The 25192-nt window shown below is 36.9% G+C and overlaps 1 protein-coding gene across 1 annotated transcript in view; it reads left to right on the forward strand.

The window, feature by feature from the left end:
- LOC123563992 (uncharacterized) overlaps positions 1-22894 on the forward strand; it is a 155842-nt gene extending 132948 nt beyond the window's left edge. The window contains exons 9-10 of the mRNA XM_053525994.1: positions 3305-3353; positions 22818-22894. Of these exons, the coding sequence (XP_053381969.1) occupies positions 3305-3353; positions 22818-22894 (126 nt within the window). The remainder of the gene's footprint in view (positions 1-3304; positions 3354-22817) is intronic.
- Positions 22895-25192: the final 2298 nt, after the last annotated feature.

Genomic DNA, 25192 nt, shown 5'->3' on the forward strand with positions numbered 1-25192 from the left:
AAAATAAACCAGAATGCCTAGATCTTAGATATTTGATATGTAACATTTACAAACCTTGTTCAAATCATGACCCCCGGGGTAAAATTGACCCAGCCCCAGCGGTTACTTAATTGTACATTGGAAAATCTTCAAAAAAATTCTAAAAATAAACCAGAAGGCCTAGAGCTTAGATATTTGACATGTAGCATTGCCTAGAGGACCTCTACAAAATTTGTTCAAATCATGACCCCTGGTGTAAAATTGGCCCCACCCCAGGGGTTACTTGATTTTACATAGGAAAATCTTCCAAAAAATGTCTAGAAATGAACTAGTTTGTTTTTTTAAGATAGAGCCTTGAAATTTGGATGACAAATACAGTTTTGGAAACTGACTTTCATTGACCGTGAATGTGACTTACTAACCTACTTTCTTAAAATTTTAGCATCAGTTTGATATTTGAGACATGTAGTTCATATTACTCAGATGAGCAATCCAGGGTCATCATGACCCTCTTGTATATTTGATTACCTCCCCTGATTTAATCAAAATGGATTTATATCAGTAAGTACTTATAGGACTCATTTGAAATTTCATTATTGTCATTAGTTGGACTGAGACATTCAGGGTAGATAACTTTGGACTGATTTTATTTTAAATTACCTCCCTTTATTTCAAATTAAATTGGGTTTATCTCCGTAACTAATGAAGATATTGATCTGAAATTTCATTTATGCTATCAGATGGACTTGGACATTCATTGAAGATACATATTGACTGAATTTATGACAAATTACCTCCCTTTATTTTTTATGTAAATGAATATACCTAGCAGCTTCTCATGAGATTGGTTTGAAACGTTATTTATGTCTTCCATGGTTAGAAATTTCTACTTTTACTTACTTTTGTAATATATTGTTGTAAAGGCTTGTACTTTGTATCTTCTATTTGCATATACCAATGCATTATTACCTCTCCTGATTTTAATGAAAATAGATTTATCTCAGTAAGTGAATTTCATTATTGTCATTAGTTGGACTGAGACAATCTGGGTAGATAACTATTAACTGATTTTATGTCAAATTACCTCCCTTTGTTTCAAGTTAAATGGGTATATGTCAGTAACTAATGAAGATACTGATCTGAAATTTCATTTATGCCATCAGTTTAGATACATATGGACTGAATTTATGACAAATTACCTCCCTTTATTTTTAGCTTTTGTGATCACGCGGCGTCCGTCATCCGTCCGTCCGTGCGTCCGTCCGTAAACTTTTGCTTGTGACCACTCTAGAGGTCACATTTTTCATGGGATCTGTATGAAAGTTGATCTGAATGTTCATCTTGATGATATCTAGGTCAAGATCGAAACTGGGTCACGGGCGGTCAAAAACTAGGTCAGTAGGTCTAAAATTATTAAAATCTTTTGACCTCTCTAGAGGCCATATTTTTCAATGGATCTTCATGAAAATTGATCTGAATGATCACCTTGATGATATCTAGGTCAGTTTCGAAACTGGGTCACGTGCGGTCAAAAACTAGGCCAGTAGGTATAAAAATAGAAAAACCTTGTGACTTCTCTAGAGGCCATATTTTTCATGAGATCTTCATGAAAATTAGTGAGAATGTTCACCTTGATGATATCGAGGTAAAGTTCAAAACAGGGTCACGTACCTTCGAAAACTAGGTCAATAGGTCAAATAATAGAAAAACCTTGTGACCTCTCTAGAGACCATATTTTTTTCAATGGATCTTCATTAAAATTAGTCAGAATTTTTATCTTGATAATATCTAGGTCAAGTTCAAAACTGGGTCACATGAGCTCAAAAACTAGGTCCCTATGTCAAATAATAGAAAAAACGACGGCATACTCAAAACTGGGAGATGTGGGAAGAGGTGAGCGATTCAGGACCATCATGGTCCTCTTGTTTATGTAAGATAATATACGTTAGCAGCTTCTAAGGAGATTTTAAAGGTTTTAAATGTTATCTAAGTCTTCCAGGGTAAGGAATAGTCATGCTAGTACAAAAATGCAGCATTTGAGCCTAGGACCCTGACTAGTATGTGACCCAGAGGTCAAAAGGGACTGTTATAAGAAAATATTTATCCTGATGATATTTAATGTGTACATTATGCCTATGTGATCTATATCAAAACTTGATCTTATCATTAAGAGCAATGGTACTCATGTGAGCGATATAGGGCCATCATGGCCCTCTTGTTGTACCCCCCGACAACAGGGTTGTAAGGGGGGAGTGTATACTGGTTTCAGGTTGTCAGTCCGTCTGTCTGTCAGTAGACACAATCTTGTGTGCACCATCTCTCCTCATCCCCTTGACACAATTTAATAAAATATTATACAAGTGATCAGTAACAACAGTAGTTGTGCATAGGCATGTTAGGTTCTTTCAGAAAAAAAAATTGCAGAGTTATGGTACTTTGTTTCTTGTTAACATACTATGTACATACAGTCTGCATATGCAACCTTGTGTGCGTCTACTTCACACAAGTGATCAGTACCCACCCTAGTTGTGCATGGTGCATGTTACATTCTTTTAGATAAATATTCTGCATAGTTATTGGACTTTATTTTTTGTTACTATACTGTATACATACAGTCTATATACATACAGTCCACATAATCATGCAGTCTTGTGTGCATCAAATTGCAATGTACTGTGTCAGTGCATGCGGGGGGTACATTCATCACCTTTAGTGATAGCTCTAGTTTAAGATACAGCTTTGAAATTTGGATGACATGTATAGTTTTGCATGCCAATCTTTAAACAGACTTTCAGTCAATGTGACCTACTGACCTACTTGTTGTTCTGGGCTACAGCAAAAGGATCAATGGACCACCTGTAAATTTTTTACAGATTTCAAAAGTAATCTTGCATAATCTTTACCTTGACCTACTCTCCTAATTTTCTTGTTTTTAAAGCTTTAGCTAGGAAATTTGTTCAAGCAAACAACTCAAATCATGTGTGCGATATTGGGCCATTATGGCCCTCTTGTTCAATTTATTTTGCCATCTAAAAAAACGTGCATGCCTAATGTATGGCCACTTTTGAAAAGGGAAAACAAAAAATCTCCTCAATGCTTTCCAGAGATCAGTCATACGTATATGGCAGAAATACTTCCTGGATCACTTTGTGCCAATAGTTTACCTCAGTCAGGTGTGCCATTCATAGTCAACATACATTCATTTCTGTGTTGTATGACACATTTCTGATTTCTTTAAAACTAGATTGCAGTTTTAAAAAAAAATGGGACTTTATGCCATTTTCATTGTGTTCTTGTCTTTGACTTTACTCTATTAAATTTGCAGGCTGATTTGATCTGTATGACTGAACTGTGCGACTCGGCATTCCCAAAAAGTAAGTCTTACATTATCATTGAAGAAATAATTTGAATTGAAATTAAAATGCATATTCTTTCTAAAGCATAACCTTTATCTGGATTGATGGCTTTATTAAACATACTAGAAATATGTCTTCCACATATTGTGTGGCAGACATATTGATTTTGTGCTGTCTGTCTGTCACAAACTTTGTCAGCGTAACTCGTCAGACACCACAAGGCAGATTTACACCTAACTTTGCAAAAGTAATCATTGCCAAGCTTAGTTGTTGATATCATCAACATTTTCCAGTTCATTGATTTTCAGCATAATTGTGGCTTTTGATTTATCAAATTTTATCAGATTTTATGCTCTCCAAAGGGGAAGCATATAGTTGTTGGTTTGTACGTACGACTGGTCTGTCCATCCAGCATTTCTTGTCTGGGATATTTCTCAGCAACCATTGGTTGGAATTTAGCGAAACTTCATAGGAAGCTTCACTATCAAGAGAAGATATGTATATTATCTTTGTGTACCGGTCGGATGATTTTTCACAGAGTTATTGCTCTTTGCTTATTCAACAGTTGTATACTGTAGTACAATTCTTTTTCAGAGTATTTTACAGTAACTGCTGGTTGGAATTTACCCATACTTCATAGGAAGCTTTACTATCAAGAGGAGATGTACATATTATCTTTGTGTTCCTTTTTGATGATTTTCACGAAGTAATGGCACTTTGATTATTCAACAATAGTATACTATAGTACAATTTTTGTCCAGGATATTTCTCAGCAACCATTGGTTGGAATTTAGCAAAACTTCATAGGAAGCTTCACTATCAAGAGGAGATGGCCATATTGTCTTTTTGTCCCAGTCGGATGAATTTTCAAAGAGTTATTGCCTTTTGCTTATTCAACAGTAGCATACTATAGTACAATTTTTGTCCAGAGTATTTCTCAGGAACCACTGGTTTAAATTTAGCAATACTTCATATGAGGCTTACTATCAAGAGGAGATGCGCATAATTATTATCTTCGTGTTCCGGTTGGGTGATTTTTCAATCAGTTATTCAGTTATTGCCCTTTGATTATTTAACAGTACTAAGTATACTATAGTACAATTCTTGTCTGGAGTATTTCTCAGGAACCACTGGTTAGAATTTACCCATACTAAATATAAATCTTAACTTTCAAGAGATGTGCATGTTGTCTTTGTGTTCCGGTTGGATGATTCTTCACCAAGTTATTGCCCTTTGATTATTCAACTATAGTACAATTATTGGCCGGAGTATTTCTCAGGAACCACTGGTTGGAATTTACCCATACTTCAGGAAGCTTCACTATAAAAAAAAGATGGGCATATTATCTTCGTGTTCCAATCAGATGAACGAATATTCAAATACCAAAAATGCTAATCATTGCCAGCCCTAAAAAAAAGTCTATGAGGTATTTTCGTGACTTGATGGTCAGTGTTGGTTGAAGTCTTTGTTTAGGTCTACCTTTTCTCAAGAACTAAAACACCTATAGCTTCTATCATCATTAGGTTACTACGTAGGCCAAGAACTGTAACCCTGATCAGCATTTTGTCAGAATCATGGCCATTTTTTTTACTTAGAAAATTTGATTTTCTTGGTTAAAATTCTGAAGTGCACCTTTTCCCAAAAACTGTAAGAACTACAGATTTGCACCTTTGTTTATTATCATTAGATAAGTGAGTAGACCAAAAACCATAACTCTAACATCCAGTTTGTCAGAATTTTTGACTTTGAAAATTTGAATTTCCTGGTTTACTTTAATACTATAAGAACATTAGCTTTGAAACTTGCAGACTTGTTTGTCATCTTTAGATAAATACGTAGGTCAAGAGCCATAAGTTTGATTTGCATTTTGTCTGAATTACGGCCCTTTGTGAACTTTTGAATTTCTTTTTATTTAGGTCCACTTTTCTTGAGTTCTAAAAGAGCTGTAGCTTTGAAACTCTGTACACTTGTTTATTATACCCCCCACAGAAAGTTTGGGGAGTGGGGGAACATAGGGGTGAGCTTGTCTGTCAGTCGGTTTATTTTCATGGTTTCTGGACAATAACTCATGAAAGGCTTGACAAATTAAAATAATTTTTTATAACAGGTGTAGCATCATAGAATACAGGTAAAGTTTGACTTTGAGGTCAGTAGGTCAAAGGTCAAGGTCACTATGACCTGCAAGTTTCCAGATGATAACTTTAGAATGCTGGGCCAAGGATCATGAATTTTGGTACACAGGTGTAACATCATAAAATACAGGTCAAGTTAGACTTTGAGGTCAGAAGGTCAGAGGTTAAGGTCACAATAACCTGGTACAGTTAAAGAGTTACCGGATGATAGCTTGAGAATACAGGTGTAACATTATAAAATACAGGTCCAATTTGAACACGAGGTCAGTAGGTCAAAGGTCAAGGTCACAATGACCCAGAACATTTAAATGGTTTCCGAATGATAACTTGAGAAAGCTTAGGTCTAGGATCATAAATTTTAGTACACAGATGTAACACCATAAAATACAAGTCATGTTCGACTTTGAGGTCAGTAGGTCAAAAAAAATTACCCATAACAGTTTCCTGATTAAGTTGAGACAGCTTTGGCCTAGGGTCACGAAAGTTAATGGGAAGGTTGGTCATAACCAGCAGAAGAACCCTGTAGATTTTGAGGTCAGTAGGTCAACGGTCAAGGCCACCGTGACCCCCGAACAGTTAAACCATTTCCGGACGATAACTTGAGAACACCTGGTCCTAGGATCATGAAAGTTGATAGGAAGGTTGGTCATGACCAGCAGATGACACCTGTTGATTTTGAATTCAGTTGGTCAAAGGTCAAAGTCACAGTGACCCAGAACAGTTATACCATTTCCGTATTATAACTTGAGAACGCTTGGGCCTAGGATCAAGAAACATAATAGGGAGTTCGATCATGACCAGCAGATGACCCCTATTGATTTAAAGGTTCGATTGTGACAATGGCTTACTTCTGTGACAAGGCCATATTGTGAGGGTATAATTTGTCACTCCTGTGACAGCTCTAGTTATCATTAGATTGGCAAGTAGGTCAAGATGGGCCTTTTTGATCAGTATTTCTTATTAGCCCACCATCATCAGATGGTGGGCTATTCAAATCACTCTGCGTCCGTGGTCCGGCGTCCTTCCGTCCGTCCGTCCGTCCTTCCGTTAACAATTTCTCGTTATCGCATCTCCTCAGAAACTACCAGGGGGATTTTGACCAAACTTTGTCAGAATGATGTATTGGTACCCTAGTTGTGTCCCCCTGAAAATCAGACTGGTTCAACAAATTTTTAGTTAGTTATGGCCCTTTGTTTATTTCTATAATTTACATAGATTTATATAGGGAAAAACTTTGAAAATCTTCTTGCCCAAAACCACAGAGCCTAGGGCTTTGATATTTGGTATGAAGCATCATCTAGTAGTCCTCTACCAAGATGATTGAAATTATTTCCCTGGGGTCTAATATGGCCCCCGCCCCGGGGGTCACATGGTTTATATAGACTTATATAGGGAAAAACTTTGAAAAACCTCTTGTCCAAAACCACAGGGCCTAGGGCTTTGATATTTTGTATGTGACATCATCTAGTGGTCTTCTACTAAGATTGTTCAAATTATCCCCCTAGGGTCAAATATGGCCCGCCCCGGGGGTCACATGGTTTACATAGACTTATATAGGGAAAAACTTTGAAAATCTTCTTGTCCAAACCACAAAGCCTAGGGCTTTGATATTGTAATGTAGCATCGCCTGGTGGTTCTCTACCAAGTTTGTTAAAATTATCCCCCTAGGGTCAAATATGGCCCCGCCCTGGGGTCACATGGTTCATATAGACTTATATAGGGAAAAGCTTTTAAAAACTTCTTGTCAATAACCTACAACATTCAAATTTGGACCACATGTATGGTTTTGAGTGGCAAGATGAACCTTGACATGAGTTGACCTTGATTTTGACCTAGTGACATACTTTCACATTTCTGTAGCTACAACCTTCAGATTTGGACCACATGCATAGTTTAGTGCACTGAAATAAACTTTGACCTTGACATTGACCTAGTGACCTACTTTCACATTTTTGAAGGTACAGGCTTCAAATTTGGACCAAATGCATAATTTCGTGTTCCGAAATGAAATTGACCTTGATTTTGACCCAGTGACCTACTTTCACATTTCTCAAGCCACAGCCTTCAAATTTGGACCACATGCATGGTTTTATGTACCGAAACAAACTTTAACCTTTACATTGACCTAGTGACCTACTTTCACATTTTTGAAGGTAAAGGCTTCAAATTTGGACCACATGCATAGTTCTGTATTCCAAAATAAAATTTGACCTTGATTTTGACCTAGTGACCTACTTTCACATTTCTCAAGCTACAGCCTTCAAATTTGGACCACTTGCGTAGTTTTGTGTACCGAAATGAACTTTGACCTTAAGATTGACCTAGTGACCTGCTTTCACATTTCTGTAGCTACAGGCTTCAAATTTAGACCACATGCATGGTTTTGTGTACCGTAACAAACTTTGACCTTTACATTGACCTAGTGACCTACTTTCACATTTCTCAAGCTACAGCCTTCAAATTTGGACCACTTGTGTAGTTTTGTGTACCGAAATGAACTTTGACCTTAAGATTGACCTAGTGACCTACTTTCACATTTCTGTAGCTACAGGCTTCAAATTTAGACCACATGAATAGGATTGTGTACTGAAACAAACTTTGACCTTGACATTGACCTAGTGACCTACTTTCACATTTTTGAAGGTACAGGCTTCAATTTTGGACTACATGCATAGATTTGTTTCTGAAGTGAAATTTGACCTTGATTTTGACTTAGTGACCTACTTTCACATTTCTCAAGCTACAGCCTTCAAATTTGGACCACTTGTATAGTTTTGTGTACCAAATTAAACTTTGACCTTAAGATTAATCTAGTGACCTACTTTCACATTTCTCAAGCTACAGCTTTCGAATTTTGACCACATGCACAGTGTTGTGTACGGAAATGAAATTTGACCTTGAGCTAGTCAGTAAGTCTTGAAATTTGGAACACTCAAAAATGGCACATTGGTGGGCGCCAAGATCACTCTGTGATCTCTTGTTTTTGTTTAAGTTCACTTTTCTTAAATACTTACTATAGCTTAAAAACTTCATACATTTTTAGCTCAACTGAGACTTGGAATACTTGTATATAGTGACAGTGTACACATGTATGACAAGAGACATTACTCTGTCAGCAATATTTTTAGCCCACCATCATCAGATGGTGGGCTGTTCAAATCACTGTGTCCGTCCTTCCGTCCGTCCTTTAACAATTTCTCATTATTGCATCTCCTCAGAAACTACTGGGGCATTTTGACCAAACTTTGTCAGACTGATGTATTGGTACACAAGTTGTTTCCTTCTGAAAATCAGACTGGTTCAATAATTTTCGAGTGAGTTATCACTCTTTGTTTATTTTCATAATTTACATAGATTTATAAAGAGAAAAACTTTTGAACCCTTCTTGTCCAAAACCAAAGGGCATAGGGCTTTGATATTTTGTATGTGACATCATCTAGTGTTCTCTACCAAGTTTGTTTAAATTATCCCCCTAGGGTTAAATATGGCCCGCCCCAGGGGTCACATGGTTCATATAGACTTATATAGGGAAAAACTTTAAAAATCTTCTTGTCAATAACCTACAACATTCAAATTTGGACCACATGTATAGTTTTGAGTGGCAAGATGAAGCTTGACATGAGTTGACCTTGATCTTGACCTAGTGACCTACTTCCACATTTCTGTAGCTACAGCCTTCAAATTTGGACCACATGCATAAGTTTGTGTACCGAAACAAACTTTGACCTTGACATTGACCTATTGACCCACTTTCACATTTTTGAAGGTACAGGCTTCAAATTTGGACCACATGCATAGTTTTGTGTTCCGAAATGAAATTTGACCTTGATTTTGACCTAGTGACCTTCTTTTATATTTCTCAAGCTACAGCCTTCAAATTTGGACCACATGCGTAGTTTTGTGTACCAAAATGAACTTTGACCTTGAGATTGACCTAGTGGCCTACTTTCACATTTCTCAAGCTACATGCTTCAAATTTGGACCACTTGCATAGTTTTGTGTTCTGAATTGAAATATTACCTTGATTTTTTCCTAGTACCTACTTTTACATTTCTTAAGCTACAGCCTTCAAATTTGAAGCACAATGATAGTTTTGTGTACCAAAATGAACTTTGAACTTGAAAATGATTTAGTGACCTACTTTCACATTTCTTAAGCTACGTACAGCTTTCAAATTTGGACCACATGCTTGGACCACATGCACAGTGTTATGTACCGAAATAAACTTTGACCTTCATTTCGACCTTGAGCTAGTCTTGAAATTTGGAACATTCAAAAATGGCTCAATGGTGGGCGCCAAGATCACTCTGAGATCTCTTGTTAGAGTTATACCCCTTTTTAGCTCAACTATTCATAGAATAGTAGAGCTGTTGGACTTGCCTGTGTGTCCGCGTCCCAATTTGGTTAAGGTTTTGTATGTAAGCTGGTATCTCAGTAACCACTTGTGGGAATGGATTGAAACTTCACACACTTATTCACTGTGATAAACTGACTTACATTGCACAGGTTCCATAACTCTTTGCTTTTTTTTTTTTTTTTTTTTTTTACAAAATTATGCCCCTTTTTCGACTTTGAAATTTTTGGTTAAGGTTTTGTATGTAAGCTGGTATCTCAGTAACCACTTGTGGAAATGGATTGAAACTTCCTTCACACACTTATTTACTGTGATAAACTGACTTACATTGCACAGGTTCCGTCACTCTATTTTGCATTTTACAAATTTATGCCCCTTTTTCAACTTAGAAATTTTTGGTTAAGGTTTTGTATGTAAGCTGGTATCTCAGTACTCACTAATGGGAATGGATTCAAACATCACACACTTGTTCACTGTCATGATCTGACATGCACAAAGCAGGTCCTATAACTCTACTTTGTTGTTGTTGTGTTTTTGTGCCCCCCCCCCCATGAGTGGTGGGGGCATATAGATTTGGTCTTCTCCGTGCGTCCGTCCATCTGTCCGACCATCCGAAGTTCGTGACGCACCTAGCTCGAAAAGTATTTGATATAAATTGATGAAACCTTGCATGAGTCTTTATCATGATATGAACTTGCGCACCTCCTATTTTTCGTCTGGCTCCACCCCCTATTTTCAGAGTTATGGCCCCTGAAATAGTCAAAAATGTACATTTTGACCTTGTGACACGCCTAGCTCAAAAAGTATTTGATATAGATTCATGAAACCTTGCATGAGTCTTAATCATGATATAAAAATGCGCACCTCCTATTTTTCATCTGGCTCCACCCTCTATTTTTAGAGTTATGGCCCCTGAAATAGTCAAAAATGCACATTTTCACCTTGTGACATGCCTAGCTCAAAAAGTATTTGATTTAGATTCATGAAACCTTGCATGAGTCTTAATCATGATATGAACTTGCGCACCTCTTATTTTTCATCTGGCTCCACCCCCTATTTTTAGAGTTATGGCCCCTTAAATAGTCAAAAATACACATTTTCACCTTGTGACGCGCCTAGCTCAAAAAGTATTTGATATAGATTCATGAAACCTTGCATGAGTCTTAATCATGATATGAACTTGCGCACCTCCTATTTTTCATTTGGGTCTGCCCCCAATTTTCAGAGTTATGGCCCCTGAAATAGTCAAAAATGCACATTTTCACCTTCTGACATGCCTAGCTCAAAAAGTATTTGATATAGATTCATGAAACCTTGCATGAGTCTTAATCATGATATGAACTTGTGCTCCTCCTATTTTTCATTTGGGTCCGCCCCCTATTTTTAGAGTTATGGCCCCTGAAATAGTCAAAAATGTACATTTTCACCTTGTGACACACCTAGCTCAAAAAGTATTTAATATAAATGGTTAAAAACCTGCATAAGTCTTTATCATGATATAAACTTGCACACCTCTAATTTTTTGGCTGGCTCCACCCCTTATTTTTAAAATTATGGCCCCTGAAATAGTAAAAAAATGCACTTTTTCACCTAATTATATACCTAGCTCAAAAAGTATTTGATGTAAATTCAGGAAACCTTGCTGGAGTCTTTATCGTGATGTGACCTTGCACACTTATTTCAGAGTTATGGCACTTGAAATAGTCAAAATAGTGGATTTTTTGTTTGTGATGCTCATAGCTCAAAAAGTATAGAGCCTAGAATAATGAATCCTTTTTATAAAATGTTTGTTGAGGCTATACCCCATTAAGACTGCAAACATTTGAATTATTGCCACTTATTTGTGACAAATGTACCAGTGGGGGCACACCCTGTGTCCTACAGACACATTCTAGTTTTTTCCTATTTTTAGCTCACCTGTCACATAGTGACAAGGTGAGCTTTTGTGATCACCCGTCGTCCGTGTGTCCGTCCGTCCGTCAACAATTTCTTGTCTGCACGATAGTGTTTTCATTTATGATTTTATTTTAACTAAACTTGCACACAACTTGTATCACCATAAGATCTCGGTTCCTTTCTTGAACTGGCTAGATCCCAGGGTTTCAGAAATCCCATGTCCGGAGCCCGGGGGCTACCAGAAAATTCTGTCGGGCTACTAAATTTTTTCAGAGCGTGCCCGGCGGGCTACCTTGAAACTCCTTATCGAGTAGCCCGGAAATCAATAATTTAATCTTCAAATATAATTTTGATAGTTGTCTATAATCCCCTTGTCTATCAAGAGATACATGCCCAAGGCTTTAATTATCTTAACACTTACTGTACAAAAACATGCGCAAGATTGATTTTAGACTGATCCAGTAACATCAAAGTTGCTGATAGGTATTGTTTAAAACAATATGCAAACCAGTCTTAAAATTACGTCATTTTAGCGCCACCTGCCAAAAGTGTACTTTCGGTTTTGCTGACCTCAATATTTATCGAGAGATCAGAAAGAACAGATATTTGATTTTGAGGCAGTTTAGTGCCTACACTGATTGTTTATGCTTTTAAATTTAAATACTTGCCTAACATGCCAAAAAAATCGACCATGATTTTGCAAAATATCAGAAAGTATACAGAATTTTGGACAAACATAAATTCGGATAAGTGAATACACAGTGTCAAGAAACTGAGAGGCGCTATATACGCGGTTCTAGTCTGTTTATTAAACCAGGCAGATGTTTAGAATCAGACAGGATCAACTTTAAATAATTTTGAGATAAATTACAATTCATACAGTTAAGTTAGTACGTTCTAATGAATTTGCAAGTTTATAAAAATTGATTTGCATTCCTTTTTTATTGCCATGTTGCTATAACTATCAGGAGTACTCCTGATGATATTTCGCAGTTAAAAACATGTAGTTTTATCTTTTAAAATGAGAAAAAGAAGTAATGATAATTGTTATTTAAGAGAACAAAATTTATAACAATGTGCGTATGGCTAAAATTATGAAACCTCTAATAATTTAATCATTCCATCTACTGTAGTATAGAAGCATATAGTAAATAAACCGAAATGGCCATTGCCAAATAAACTTAAATGTTCGGGCTACCAGATTAAAATTTTGGTAGCCCAATGGGCTACCAATAAATTTGAAGATTTCTGAAACCCTGTAGATCCCATTATGGGTTCCAGAGTTATGGCCCCTGAAAGGGCCAAAATTAGCTATTTTGACCTTGTCTGCACAATAGCAGCTTCATTTATGATTTTATTTTAACCAATCTTGCACACAACTTGTATCACTATAAGATCTTGGTTCCTTTCTTGAACTGGCGAGATTCCTTTATGGGTTCCAGAGTTGTGGCCCATGAAAGGGCCAGAATTAGCTATTTTGACCTTGTCTCCACAATAGTAGCTTCATTTATGATTTTATTTTAACTAAACTTGCACACAACTTGTATCACCATAAGATCTCGGTTCCTTTCTTGAACTGGCCAGATCCCATTATGGGTTCCAGAGTTATGGCCCCTGAAAGGGCCAAAATTAGCTATTTTGACCTTGTCTGCACAATAGCAGCTTCATTTATGATTTTATTTTAACCAAACTTGCACACAACTTGTATCACTATAAGATCTTGGTTTCTTTTTTGAACTGGCGAGATTCCATTATGGGTTCCAGAGTTATGGCCCCTTAAAGGTCCAAAATTGGCTATTTTGGCTTTTGCAGCCATATAGAGACTTCATTTATGATTTGATTTGATACAAACTTCCAAAATATCTTCAACAACAATAAATCTTGGATTCCATGACAAATCAGATCCAATCGTAGGTTCCAGAGTTATTTTATATCTGATTACCTCCCCTGATTTTAATCAAAATGGATTTATATCAGTAAGTCCTTATAGGACTTATTTGAATTTTCATTATTGGCATTAGTTGGACTGAGCCAATCAGTGTAGATAACTATGGACTGATTTTATGTCAAATTACCTCCCTTTATTTCAAATTAAAATGGGTATATCTCCGTAACTAATGATGATACTGATCTGAATTTTCATTTATATCAACAGATTTATTTGGCAGATCCTTCTTTTGTTCACTTACAATAATTTTCTTTTCAATTACTTCCTTTTATATTACTATAAATAGCTTATTTTTAGCTCATCTGTCACATAGTGACAAGGTGAGCTTTTGTGATCACCCGTCGTCAGTACGTGTGTGCGTGTGTCCGTCCGTCAACAATTTCTTGTCTGCACGATAGTGGTTTCATTTATCATTTTATTTTAACCAGACTTGCACACAACTTGTATCACCATAAGATCTTGGTTCCTTTCTTGAACTGGCCAGATCCCAATATGGGTTCCAGAGTTATGGCCCCTGAAAGAGCCAAAATTAGCTATTTTGACCTTGTCTGCACAATAGCAGCTTTATTTATGTTTGATTTTTACCAAACTGGCACACAACTTTTATCACCATAAGATCTTGGTTCCTTTCTTGAACTGGCCAGATTCCAATATGGGTTCCAGAGCTATTTTGACCTTGTCTGCACAAAGAAGCTTCATTTATGATTTTATTTTAACCAAACTTGCACACAACTTGTATCACTATAAGATCTTGGTTCCTTTCTTGAACTGGCGAGATCTCTTTATGGGTTCCAGAGTTATGGCCCCTGAAAGGGCCAAAATTAGCTATTTTGACCTTGTCTGCACAATAGCAGCTTCATTTATGATTTGAATTTAATCAAACTTGCACAAAACCTGTGTCGCCATAAGATCTCAGTTCCTTTATTGAACTGGCCAGATCCCATAATGGGTTTCAGAGTTATGGCCCCTGAAAGGGCCAAAATTAGCTATTTTGACCTTGTCTGCACAATAGCAGCTTCATTTATGATTTGATTTTAACCAAACTTGCACACAACTTGTATCACCACAAGATCTTGGTTCCTCTCTTGAACCGGCCAGATTCCATCATGGGTTCCAGAGTTATGGCCCCTTAAAGGTCCAAAATTGGTTATTTTGGCTTTTGCAGCCATTTAGAGACTTCATTTATGGTTTGATTTGATACAAACTTCCAAAATATCTTCAACAACAATAAATCTTGGATTCCATGACAAATCAGATCCAATCGTAGGTTCCAGAGTTATTTTATATCTGATTACCTCCCCTGATTGTAATTAAAATGAATTTATATCAGTAAGTACTTATAGGACTTATTTGAAATTTCATTATTGTCATTAGTTGGACTGAGCCAATCAGGGTAGATAACTATGGACTGATTTTATGTCAAATTACCTCCCTTTATTTCAAATTAAAATGGATATATCTCCATAACTAATGAAGATACTGATCTGAAATTTCATTAATGTCAACAGATTTATTTGGCAGATCCTTCTTTTGTTCACTTACAATAATTTTCTTTTGAATTACTTCCCTTTTACGTTACTATAAATAGCTTATTTTTAGTAACTTTTTTATTACTGGCTGTAGGGAAAAATGGAGACCACTTTTCTGTGGTACAACATGGATGGTACCTCCAATTTTTAGGTGTATTTTGACATGTCTGTACCTTTTAAAAAAAAAATTTTCTTTATGGTTAAATTTCTTCCCTTTGTTGTTCCTGTCCTTTGGACTTAGATATTTTTTCTGAGGACCTTCTTGTCCTCAAGTGCAATGATAACAGGTGAGCGATTTAGGGCCATCATGGCCCTCTTGTTTGTAATTTTTTTATTATTGGCCGTAGGGAAAAACTTAGACCACTTTTCTGTGATACGACATGGATGGTACCTCCAATTTTTAGCTCACCTGTCACATAGTGACAGGGTGAGCTTTTGTGATCACCCTTCGTCCGTCGTCCGTCCGTTCACAATTTCTTATGAACACGCTAGAGACCACAACTTGCAAGCAATTTTGATCAAACTTGTATAAAACTTGTATTGGCATGATATCTCGGGTCCTTTCGAAAACTGGCCAGATCCCATCATGGTTTCTAGAGTTATTGCCCCTTAAAGGGCCAGAATTTGCGTGTGTGCGTGCGTCAACAATTTCTTGTCTGCACGATAGTGGTTTCATTTATGATTTTATTTTAACCAAACTTGCACACAACTTGTATCACCATAAGATCTCGGTTCCTTTCTTGAACTGGCCAGATCCCAATATGGGTTCCAGAGTTGTGGCCCCTGAAAGGGCCAAAATTAGCTATTTTGACCTCGTCTGCATAATAGCAGCTTTATTTATGATTTTATTTTAACCAAACTTGCACACAACTTGTATCACCATAAGATCTTGGTTCTTTTCTTGAACTGGCCAGATCCCATTATGGGTTCCAGAGTTATGGCCCCTGAAAGGGCCAGAATTAGCTATTTTGACCTTGTCTTCACAATAGCACCTTGATTTATGATTTTATTTTAACCAAACCTGCATACAACTTGTATCACCATAAGATCTTGGTTTGTTTCTTGAACTGGCCAGATCCCATAATGGGTTCCAGAGATATGGCCCCTGAAAGGGCCAAAATTAGCTATTTTGACCTTTTCTGCACAATAGCAGCTTCATTTATGATTTTATTTTAACCAAACTTGCATACAACTTGTATCCTCACAAGATCTGGGTTCCTTTCTTGAACTGGCCAGATTCCATTATGGGTTGCAGAGTTATGGCCCCTGATATGGCCAGAATTAGCTATTTTGACTTTGTCTGCACAGTAGCAGCTTCATTTATGATTTGAATTTAATCAAACTTGCACAAAACTTGTGTCACCATAAGATCTTGGTTCCTTTCTTGAACCGGCCAGATCCCATAATGGGTTCAAGAGTTATGGCCCCTGAAAGGGCCAGAATTAGCTATTTTGACCTTGTCTTCACAATAGCAGCTTCATTTATGACTTGATTATAACCAAACTTGCACACAACTTGTATCACCATAAGATCTTGATTCCTTTTTATACGCCGGAAGGGATATATTATGTTATCACCTCGGTGTCCGTCTGTCTCTCTGTCTGTTGGCTAGCAATTTCCCTCCTGCTCTGTAACACTTGAACCCCGTCAAGGATTTCAAAGAAACCTGACACAAATGTTCACCTCATCGAAACGACCTGCAGAGCGCATTTTCAGATGGTTCACTTCAAGGTCAAGGTCACACTTAGGGGTCAAACGTCATATGACTTTGTTTTGTGTACATATTGCTCTGCATTTGCGTTGCATTGTAGTGCTCTTGTTTTTATTTGGCAGATCCTTCTTTTGTTCACTTACAATAATTTTTTTTTAATTCTTCCCTTTTATGTTACTATAAATAGCTTATTTAGTAACTTTTTTATTATTGGCCGTAGGGAAAAACTGAGACCACTACAACATGGATGATACCTCCAATTTTTAGGTGTATTTTGACATATCTGTACCTTGTAAGAATTTTTTTTTCTTTTTGGTTAAAAAAAGTTTCTTGTATGAAACTACTGGCCTGATTTGAAAATAGTTTTATTTGATGTAACTTTAAGAAAATTTCAACTATATTTTCTCATAATTCTTTTGATTGATCTTGATTATGATTTTTTGACCTTCTTGTCCTTCAGTGCAATGATAACAGGTGAGCGATATAGGGCCATTATGGCCCTCTTGTTAGGTGTATTTTGACATATCTTTACCTTTTAAGAATTTTTTTTTCTTTTGTGTTAAATTTCTTCCCTTTGTTTAGAGACAGTTTTAACAGTACTATTATAAAATCCATTTTATTGACAAGTGTTTCAATAGTCTAGCATGCTGTCATCAGACAGCGCTTGTTTTGTCATCAATTAAGATGAGTTCAATTTAATAGTTTATTGTATACTAAGGTCACCGGCCCATAGACATGTAATATATCCTATTTGACAAAATTACACATAGTGCAATTACATAGAGTAATATGAGTAAGGTCAAATCAAAGGAAAAGCATGTTGACACTCTAGAGGTCACAATTTTGGCCCAATTTTAATGAAATTTGGTCAGAATGTTACCCTCAATAAAATTTTGGATGAGTTCGATATTGGGTCATCTGGGTTTAAAAACTAGGTCACTGGGTCAAATCCAAGGAAAAGCTTGTTAACACTCTTAGAGGTCACAATTTTGACCAAATCTTAATGAAACTTGGTCTGAATGTTACCCTCAATATAATCTTGGACGAGTTCGATATTGGGTCATCTAGGGTCAAAAACTAGGTCACCAGGTCAAATCAAAGGAAAAGCTTGTTAACACTCTAGAGGTCACAATTTAGGCCTAATCTTAATGAAACTTGGTCAGAATGTTACCCTTAATAAAATCTTGGACGAATTTGATATTGGGTCATCTGGGGTCAAAAGCTAGGTCACCAGGCCAAATCAAAGGAAAAGCTTGTTAAGACTGTAGAGGCCACATTTAAGATTGTATCTTCATGAAACTGGGTCAGAATGTTACTCATGATGATCTCAGAGTCCAGCCAGAATACGGGTCTTGTTGGGTCAAAAACTAGGTCACCAGGTCAAATCAAAGAAAAAGCTAGTTAACACTCTAGAGGCCACATTTATGACTATATCTTAATGAAACTTGGTCAGAATTTTAATCTATAGGTCATGTTCAAATCTGGGTCAGGTGGGGTCAAAATCTAGGTCACCGGGTCAAATCAAAGGAAAAGCTTGTTCACACTCTAGAGGCCACATTTATGACTGTATCTTCATGAAACTCAGTCAGAGTGTTAATCTTGATGATCTTTAGGTCAGGTTTGAATCTGGGTCATGTGGGGTCAAAAACAAGGTCACCGGGTCAAATCAAAGGAAAAGCTTGTGATGAAATAGTGCACAGAGGGGCACCTGGGGTCTTCCTTCACCATTAAAGCTGGAAAGTCGCCATATGATTTAAAATTGTATCGGTGCGACGTTAAACCCAACAAAAAAAAAAAAGAAAAAAAATAGTAATAATAATTACTGTATCTTCATGAAACTTAGTCAGAATGTTAATCTTGGTGATCTTTAGGTCAAGGTCAAATTTGGGTCATATATGTTCAAAAACTAGGTCACCAGGTCAAATCAAAGGAAAAGCTAGTTAACACTCTAAAGGCCACACATTTATGACCATATCTTCATGAAACTTCATCAGAATGTTAATCTTGATGATCTTTAGTTCATGTTCAAATCTTGGTCAGGTGGGGTAAAAAACAGGTCACCATCAACAAAGGAAAATTTGTTAACACTGAAAGGGGCCACATTTTACTGTATCTTCATAAAACTTAGTCAAAATTTAATCTTGATGTCTTTTAGGTCAAGCTCGAACTGGTCATGGGGGGTTAAAAAACTGGCACAGGGTCAAATAAAAAGGAAAAGCTGGAAAAATCCTTAGGCCCCATTTATGACTGAAACTCATGAAACTTTCAAATTTAAATCTTCAGATCTTTAGTCGGGTTTGAATCTGGGTCATATGGGTCAAAAACGGGGCCCACCGGGGTCAAACAAAGGAAAAGTTTTGTTAAAACTTTAAGGCCCTTTTTGACAAAATTCTCAAAAAACTTCTTGAGATTTTAGCATGGGTCAGGTGAGTGATACAGGCCCTTTTCAGGCCCTCTTGTTTTTTTGTGTCCACATATCCCAAAAAGTTTTTGACCTAGACCCTGAACTGTCTGGTGCTGGTCACCGGACAGGAAAACCCAACAACTCATTCGGTTTTGTTTCAATTTATTGGATTAGGGGCAATCGGAAAAAAACACCTTTGTTTTTTTTTCATAATCAACATTGACTGACAAAAAGTATAAACGGAATTTTTACCAATTCCCCCCCGGGTTTTTACAAAACTGCTGTCCACTGACCTTTGGGGCATTGAATGGCAGTGCCATGTGAAACTTGATTTAATTTGGGGAGCCCCAGTGGGGCACAGCCCCCCTTTAAACTGCAAACACATTTTTCTTTTTTTCATTCCCACTTGGATCACATATTGGGAACAAATACTTTTTTCTGCAAAAAATGAAAGTCTGCATCATTTGCATTTCATGTTTTTTTACCCATGAGTGAAGCCCTTGCAAAAAAAAATGATAAAAATTATTTCATCAATTCCATCACATTGTAAAAAAATATATTTTAGATTTTTGGGGTTTTTCCGAAATAAAAAAAACGGAAATGATTTGATTGTTGGCTCCTAGGTGGCATAAGCATCGGGTTTTTTCTGCAGATAATTTCAGTGGACTAACATTTTTTTTAGCTCACCTGTCCAAAGTGAAAAGTGAGCTTTTGTGATCGGCAGCTCCGTTGTCTGTGCGTGCTAAACTTTTCCTTGGACTTCTAAGGTCCAGTTTTCAGGGGATCTTTAAAAAAAGGGCAGAATGTTCACTTGGAAAATTTCTAGGTAAAATTTCGAAAGGGGGGTCACTGGGGGCCAAAAAGTGGGTCGTAGGTCTAAAAATAGAAAAAACCTTTAAACCACTCTAGGGGCCATAATTTTAAATGAATCTTCTAAAAATTTGGGCAAAAATTTCACCTTGATGATTTCTGGGTCAATTCAAAACTGGGTCCGTGGGGGCCAAAAAGTAGGTCATGGGTCTAAAAAAAAAAAAAACCTTGTGACCCCTAAGGCCAAAATTTCAATGGATCTTCATAAAAATTGGTCAAAATTTCTCTTGATGATTTCTAGGTCAATTCGAAAGGGGTCACTGGGGCCCAATAAATGGGTCATGGTCAAAAAAAAAAAACCTTGGACCTCTCTAGGGGCCATAATTTTCAATGGATCTTCAAAAATTGTTCAGAACTTTCACCTTGATGATCCCCTAGGTCAATTTCGAAACGGGGTCACGGCCTTCAAAAACTGGTCAGTAAAAATAAAAAAAAACCATTGCCCCTCTCAGAGGCCATTTTTTTTCATGGATCTGATAAAAATTTGGTCAATTTCATCTTAGATATCAGTCAAGAATGAAACTGGTCCATGCTTCAAAAACAGGTCAAAGGTAAAAAAAATAAAAAAACCTTTTGACCTCCTAAGGCCATATTTTCATGAATTTTCATGAAAATTGGGTCAAAACGTTCCCCTTTGAGATACTAGTTCAAGTTCGAAATGGGTCATGTGCCGTCAAAACGGGGTCGGGGTCAAATAATAGAAAAACCTGTGCCCCTTCTAAGGCCAATTTTTCAGGGAGCTGTAGAAAGTTGGTCTAAAGTTCACTGAGTATAAGGTCAATTTCGAAAGTGGGTCACGTCCCCAAAAAACTGGGTCATGGTCAAAAATAAAAACCTTTTCTCCTGAGGCCATTTTTTTCAGGGGATCTGTATAAAGTTGGTCTGAATGTTATTTTGATGATATCTGGCAAGTTCGAAACGGGCCTTTGGAAATCAAAAACGGGACATAGGTCTAAAAATAGAAAACCTGTGACCTCTGAGAGGCCTACTTTGTAAAAGGACCCATAAAAATTGTCGAAGCATCAAAAGATATCAATCAGCGAAAGGGGGGCCGTGCCACAAAATAGGTCAGTAGGAAAAAAATTAAAAACCTTGTGACCCTCAAGACCCCTATTTTTCAGGGGATTTTAATAAATGCGAATGTTTTATTGTGATAATAGTCAATTTTGAAACTGGGTAAACTGTGAAAAAAACAGGTCAGTGGGTTCTTAAAATAAAAAACTTTAGCCCTCTCTAAGGCCATCCCCTTTGAAGGGATCTTTATGAAATGGGTCAAATTTTTCACTTTGATGATACTGGTCAAGTTTTAAAACGGGTCACGTGCCAAAAAAAACGGGTCATTTGGGTCAAATTTTCAGAAAAAAAGTGAAATTTCACCTTGATGAATCGGGTAAAGCAAACAGGGTCCTACTTCAAAAACTGGGTCAATGGTCAAATAATAAAAAAACCTTGTGCCTATCAGAGACCATATTTTCAATGGTCTTTATAAAAATTTGGTCAAATTTTTTCTTAAAAATACCAAATTTCAATTTCCCAAAACGGTCACATGGGCTCAAAAACTGGGTCCATGTCATATATAGAAAAAAACGACGTCATACAAAAAAACTGGTCATGGGGGAAAGAGGGGCGATTCGGACCATATGGCCCTCTTGTTTTCCTGTACAATGTCATCGTCAAAAAAAAAAAGCAGTTTTTCGAAATATTTGTCCGGTGCCTATTCCACCTTGTTTTTGAGTAGCTTTTCATTACCCCTTTTAAGCCCAAATATCCAGTTTTATTCCATTGTTTTGATTTTTTTGCTCACCTGTCACAAAGGAAAAGGTGATTTTTTGTGACGCGCGGTCCTCGTCCGTCCCGGCGTCCGCTGTAAATTTTTTGCTTGTACCACTCAGAGGTCCCTTTTTTCATGGGATTTTAGAAATTTGGGTCAAATTTCATCTTGATGAATCTAGGAAAGTTAAAAACGGGTCACGTGCCCTAAAAAACTAGGTCAGTAGGTCAAAAATAAAAAAACCCTTGTGCCCCAAAGGGCCATACTTGTAAATGAATTCGAAAAAAATTGGTCAAAGTTCACCTTGATTATATCAGGTCAAGTTTGAAAAGGGGCACGTGCAATAAAAAACTAGGTCTAGGTCAAAAAATAAAAAAACCTGTACCTCTCTAAGCCCATACTTTTCATGGACTGTATGAAATTTTGTCTAAGTTCTCTTGTGAATCGGGTCGGGTTTGAAACTGGTCAATGGGTTCCAAAAACTAGTCACTATGTAAAATAAAGAAAAATCGTGTCATCCCCAAAAATTGGGGCGTGGGAAGGGGTGAGCGTTTCAGGACCATCAGGGCGTCTTGTTTACATTTTCAAAACAAATGACTAAGTTTTATCGGGGAAAAATTTCATTTTTTGGGTTCATTTTTTAAAAAACGCAATGAAAAAACCCTGATTTCTGCCCGGGTGCGGGTCCCCCCCAGTAAAAAATATTATTCAGCACAAAATAAGGGGATTTGTGAAAGGTGCTGATTTTGAGTCAAAGGGGTGATAAATTGATTTTTGTTGTAACTTTATTTAACTGCCAAAAAAAGAAAATTTGATAGGTAAAACTGACAACAAAATGCAAATTACAGTGACAGTCAACATTTTTAGGTCAGCTGATGAAAGCCCTTCCTTTAAAAATACGGGCAAAATATAGATGGGGACAGAAGAAAATCAAAACCGGGTGATCTTGGAGACTTTTTTAAGTAAGAAAAAAATTTTAATTTAAAATAAGGAGGTTCTCAAAATACAGATTTGGTAGTTTTTAAGGGGCTAAAAATTTGATGCATGGCAAGACGTTCCATAAAGTGCCCAATTTGCTGTATTAGACATCATAGTTTTTCTGACCTAAACGGGAAACTTCATTTATCTTGGCAAATTGTAATCCATGGATTTCGGCTTACCAAATGGAAGGTCTCACTTGGGTCGTCCTAACAACACTGTTTTTCTCCTTAAAAAGCATTTTTTGCCACAACATGTATGTTCTTTGGTTTGTTTTGGTTATTTTTTGTCACCTTGACACTTAACTTTTTTCAGTGGTGCCCCAAAGGGCCACCTACTTAAAAATTTTGGTGTCCCTCACCAATAAGGGATCCCCAGTTAAAAGGGTAAATTTGTATTTAAACCCAAAAACGCAAAATCTTAATCGATTTATTTTTTTTTTTTGTTTCAAAATAAATTTAAGCAGCGTCTAATAGCTTTTTTTTGTAAAAACTGATATAGTTGTGCGACTTTAATGAACAAGAAAGAAAAAATCAATTAAGATCGAGCATATATGTGAATGAAAGCAACATTGGTTTTATATGTTTTTGGGCCCGGCATTTTGTTAAATTAAGAAATCTTTGAAGAACTTGGTATTTAAGTGGAACACCCGCTTTAATTATTGCCCCATTAAATTTGGGGGGCCTTAGGATCCGGGACAAATTTTTTTTGCCCGAGGGCCTGATTGTTTTTCCCCTACTTGACCCTTTAAACTTAGAACCAAAAAAACTTTTTCACTGAAAAATTCCCGTAGAAAACCCAAACCCGCCTAGTTATTGGAACAGAAATGTTTAAAATTTTAAAATGTTTAGTGGGATTTTTTTTTAAACGCTTGTATTTTTTCAACGGTTGCAGAGCCTAGACATTCACTTTTTCCTCGGGGACAGTTTTCCCAAAGCCCTATTGGGCTTCCGTCGAAACCCGCCTGGGCCTCAAAACCCGGGAGCTGTGGCCAGGGGGGTCTTGATAGGGCACTTGCATTGATAGCTGCTCCTCAGATTCAAAAACTTCAAAATAAAATCTCGTGTATATATTAACCTGGTTCAGTGTGATGTGTTGTTCACTTGGTCCTGCTTAAATTATGATTAACAAAATTTCTCAAATACTTCTGATATTTTTAGCTCCCTGTCACATTTTGGGCAATGAGCTTTTGTGATCGCCAGCGTCCCCCTGTCCGTCCGTGCGTAAAATTTTTCTTGGAAACCCTCTAAGGGCACATTTTTCATGGGGCTTTATAAAATTGGTCAAATGTTTACCTGATGATATCTAGGTCAATTTTGAAAATTTTGCTTGTGACCACTCTAGAGGGCCAAAATTTTCATGGGGGCTTTATAAAAATTTGGGCAAAGTTCACTTGATATTCTGTCAAGTTTGAAACTGGGTCCGTGCGGCAAAAAATAGGGCAGTAGGTTCTAAAAATGAAAAACCTTGGACCACTCTAGAGGGCACATTTTTTATGGGACTTCAGAAAATTGGTCAAATGTTCATCTTGAGATATCTAGGTCAATTCGAAAAAGGGGGCGTGCGGGGCAAAAAATAGGGCATATCAAAAATAGAAAAACCTTTTTGACCACCCAGAGGGCACATTTTCATGGGATCTTTTGAAAGTTGGTCAAAATGTTCACTTGTGAAACTAGGGCGGTTCGAAAGTGGTCCCTGCTATCAAAAACGGTCAGTAGGTCTAAAAAAAAGAAAAACCTTTGCCTCCTAGGCCAAATATTTCAAAAGATCTTCAGAAAAAAGTCAAACGTTCACCTTAGAATCAGGCAATTTGAAACTCGGTCACGTGCGTTCAAAAACTAGGGTCGTATCAAAAATAGAAAAAATGTGACCCTCTAAAGGCCTTTTTTTCATGGTCGTATGAAATGTCTGAATGTTCATCTTTATGATATCGGGTCCCCAAATTCAAACGGTCACGTCATCAAAAAAATAGGTCAGTAGGCTAAAATAAGAAACCTTGTGACCCTCTTTGAGGGGCCCTAAAATTTCATACATCTTTAGAAAATTGGTCAAACGTTCACCTTGATGATAACTAGGCAATTTGAAAATGGGTCCGTGCCATAAAAACTAGGTCATAGGCAAATAATGAAAAAAAACCTTTTACCACCTAAGGCCATATGTTTCAGGGACGTATAAAGTTAACTGAAAATTTATCTGAGAATCAGGGCAATTGGGAAATGGGGCCGTGCCACAAAAACTAGTCTAGGCGTAAAGAAAAACCTGTA

The sequence above is a fragment of the Mercenaria mercenaria genome, chromosome 2 (genome assembly GCF_021730395.1).
Source record: "Mercenaria mercenaria strain notata chromosome 2, MADL_Memer_1, whole genome shotgun sequence".
Lineage (NCBI taxonomy): Eukaryota > Metazoa > Mollusca > Bivalvia > Venerida > Veneridae > Mercenaria > Mercenaria mercenaria.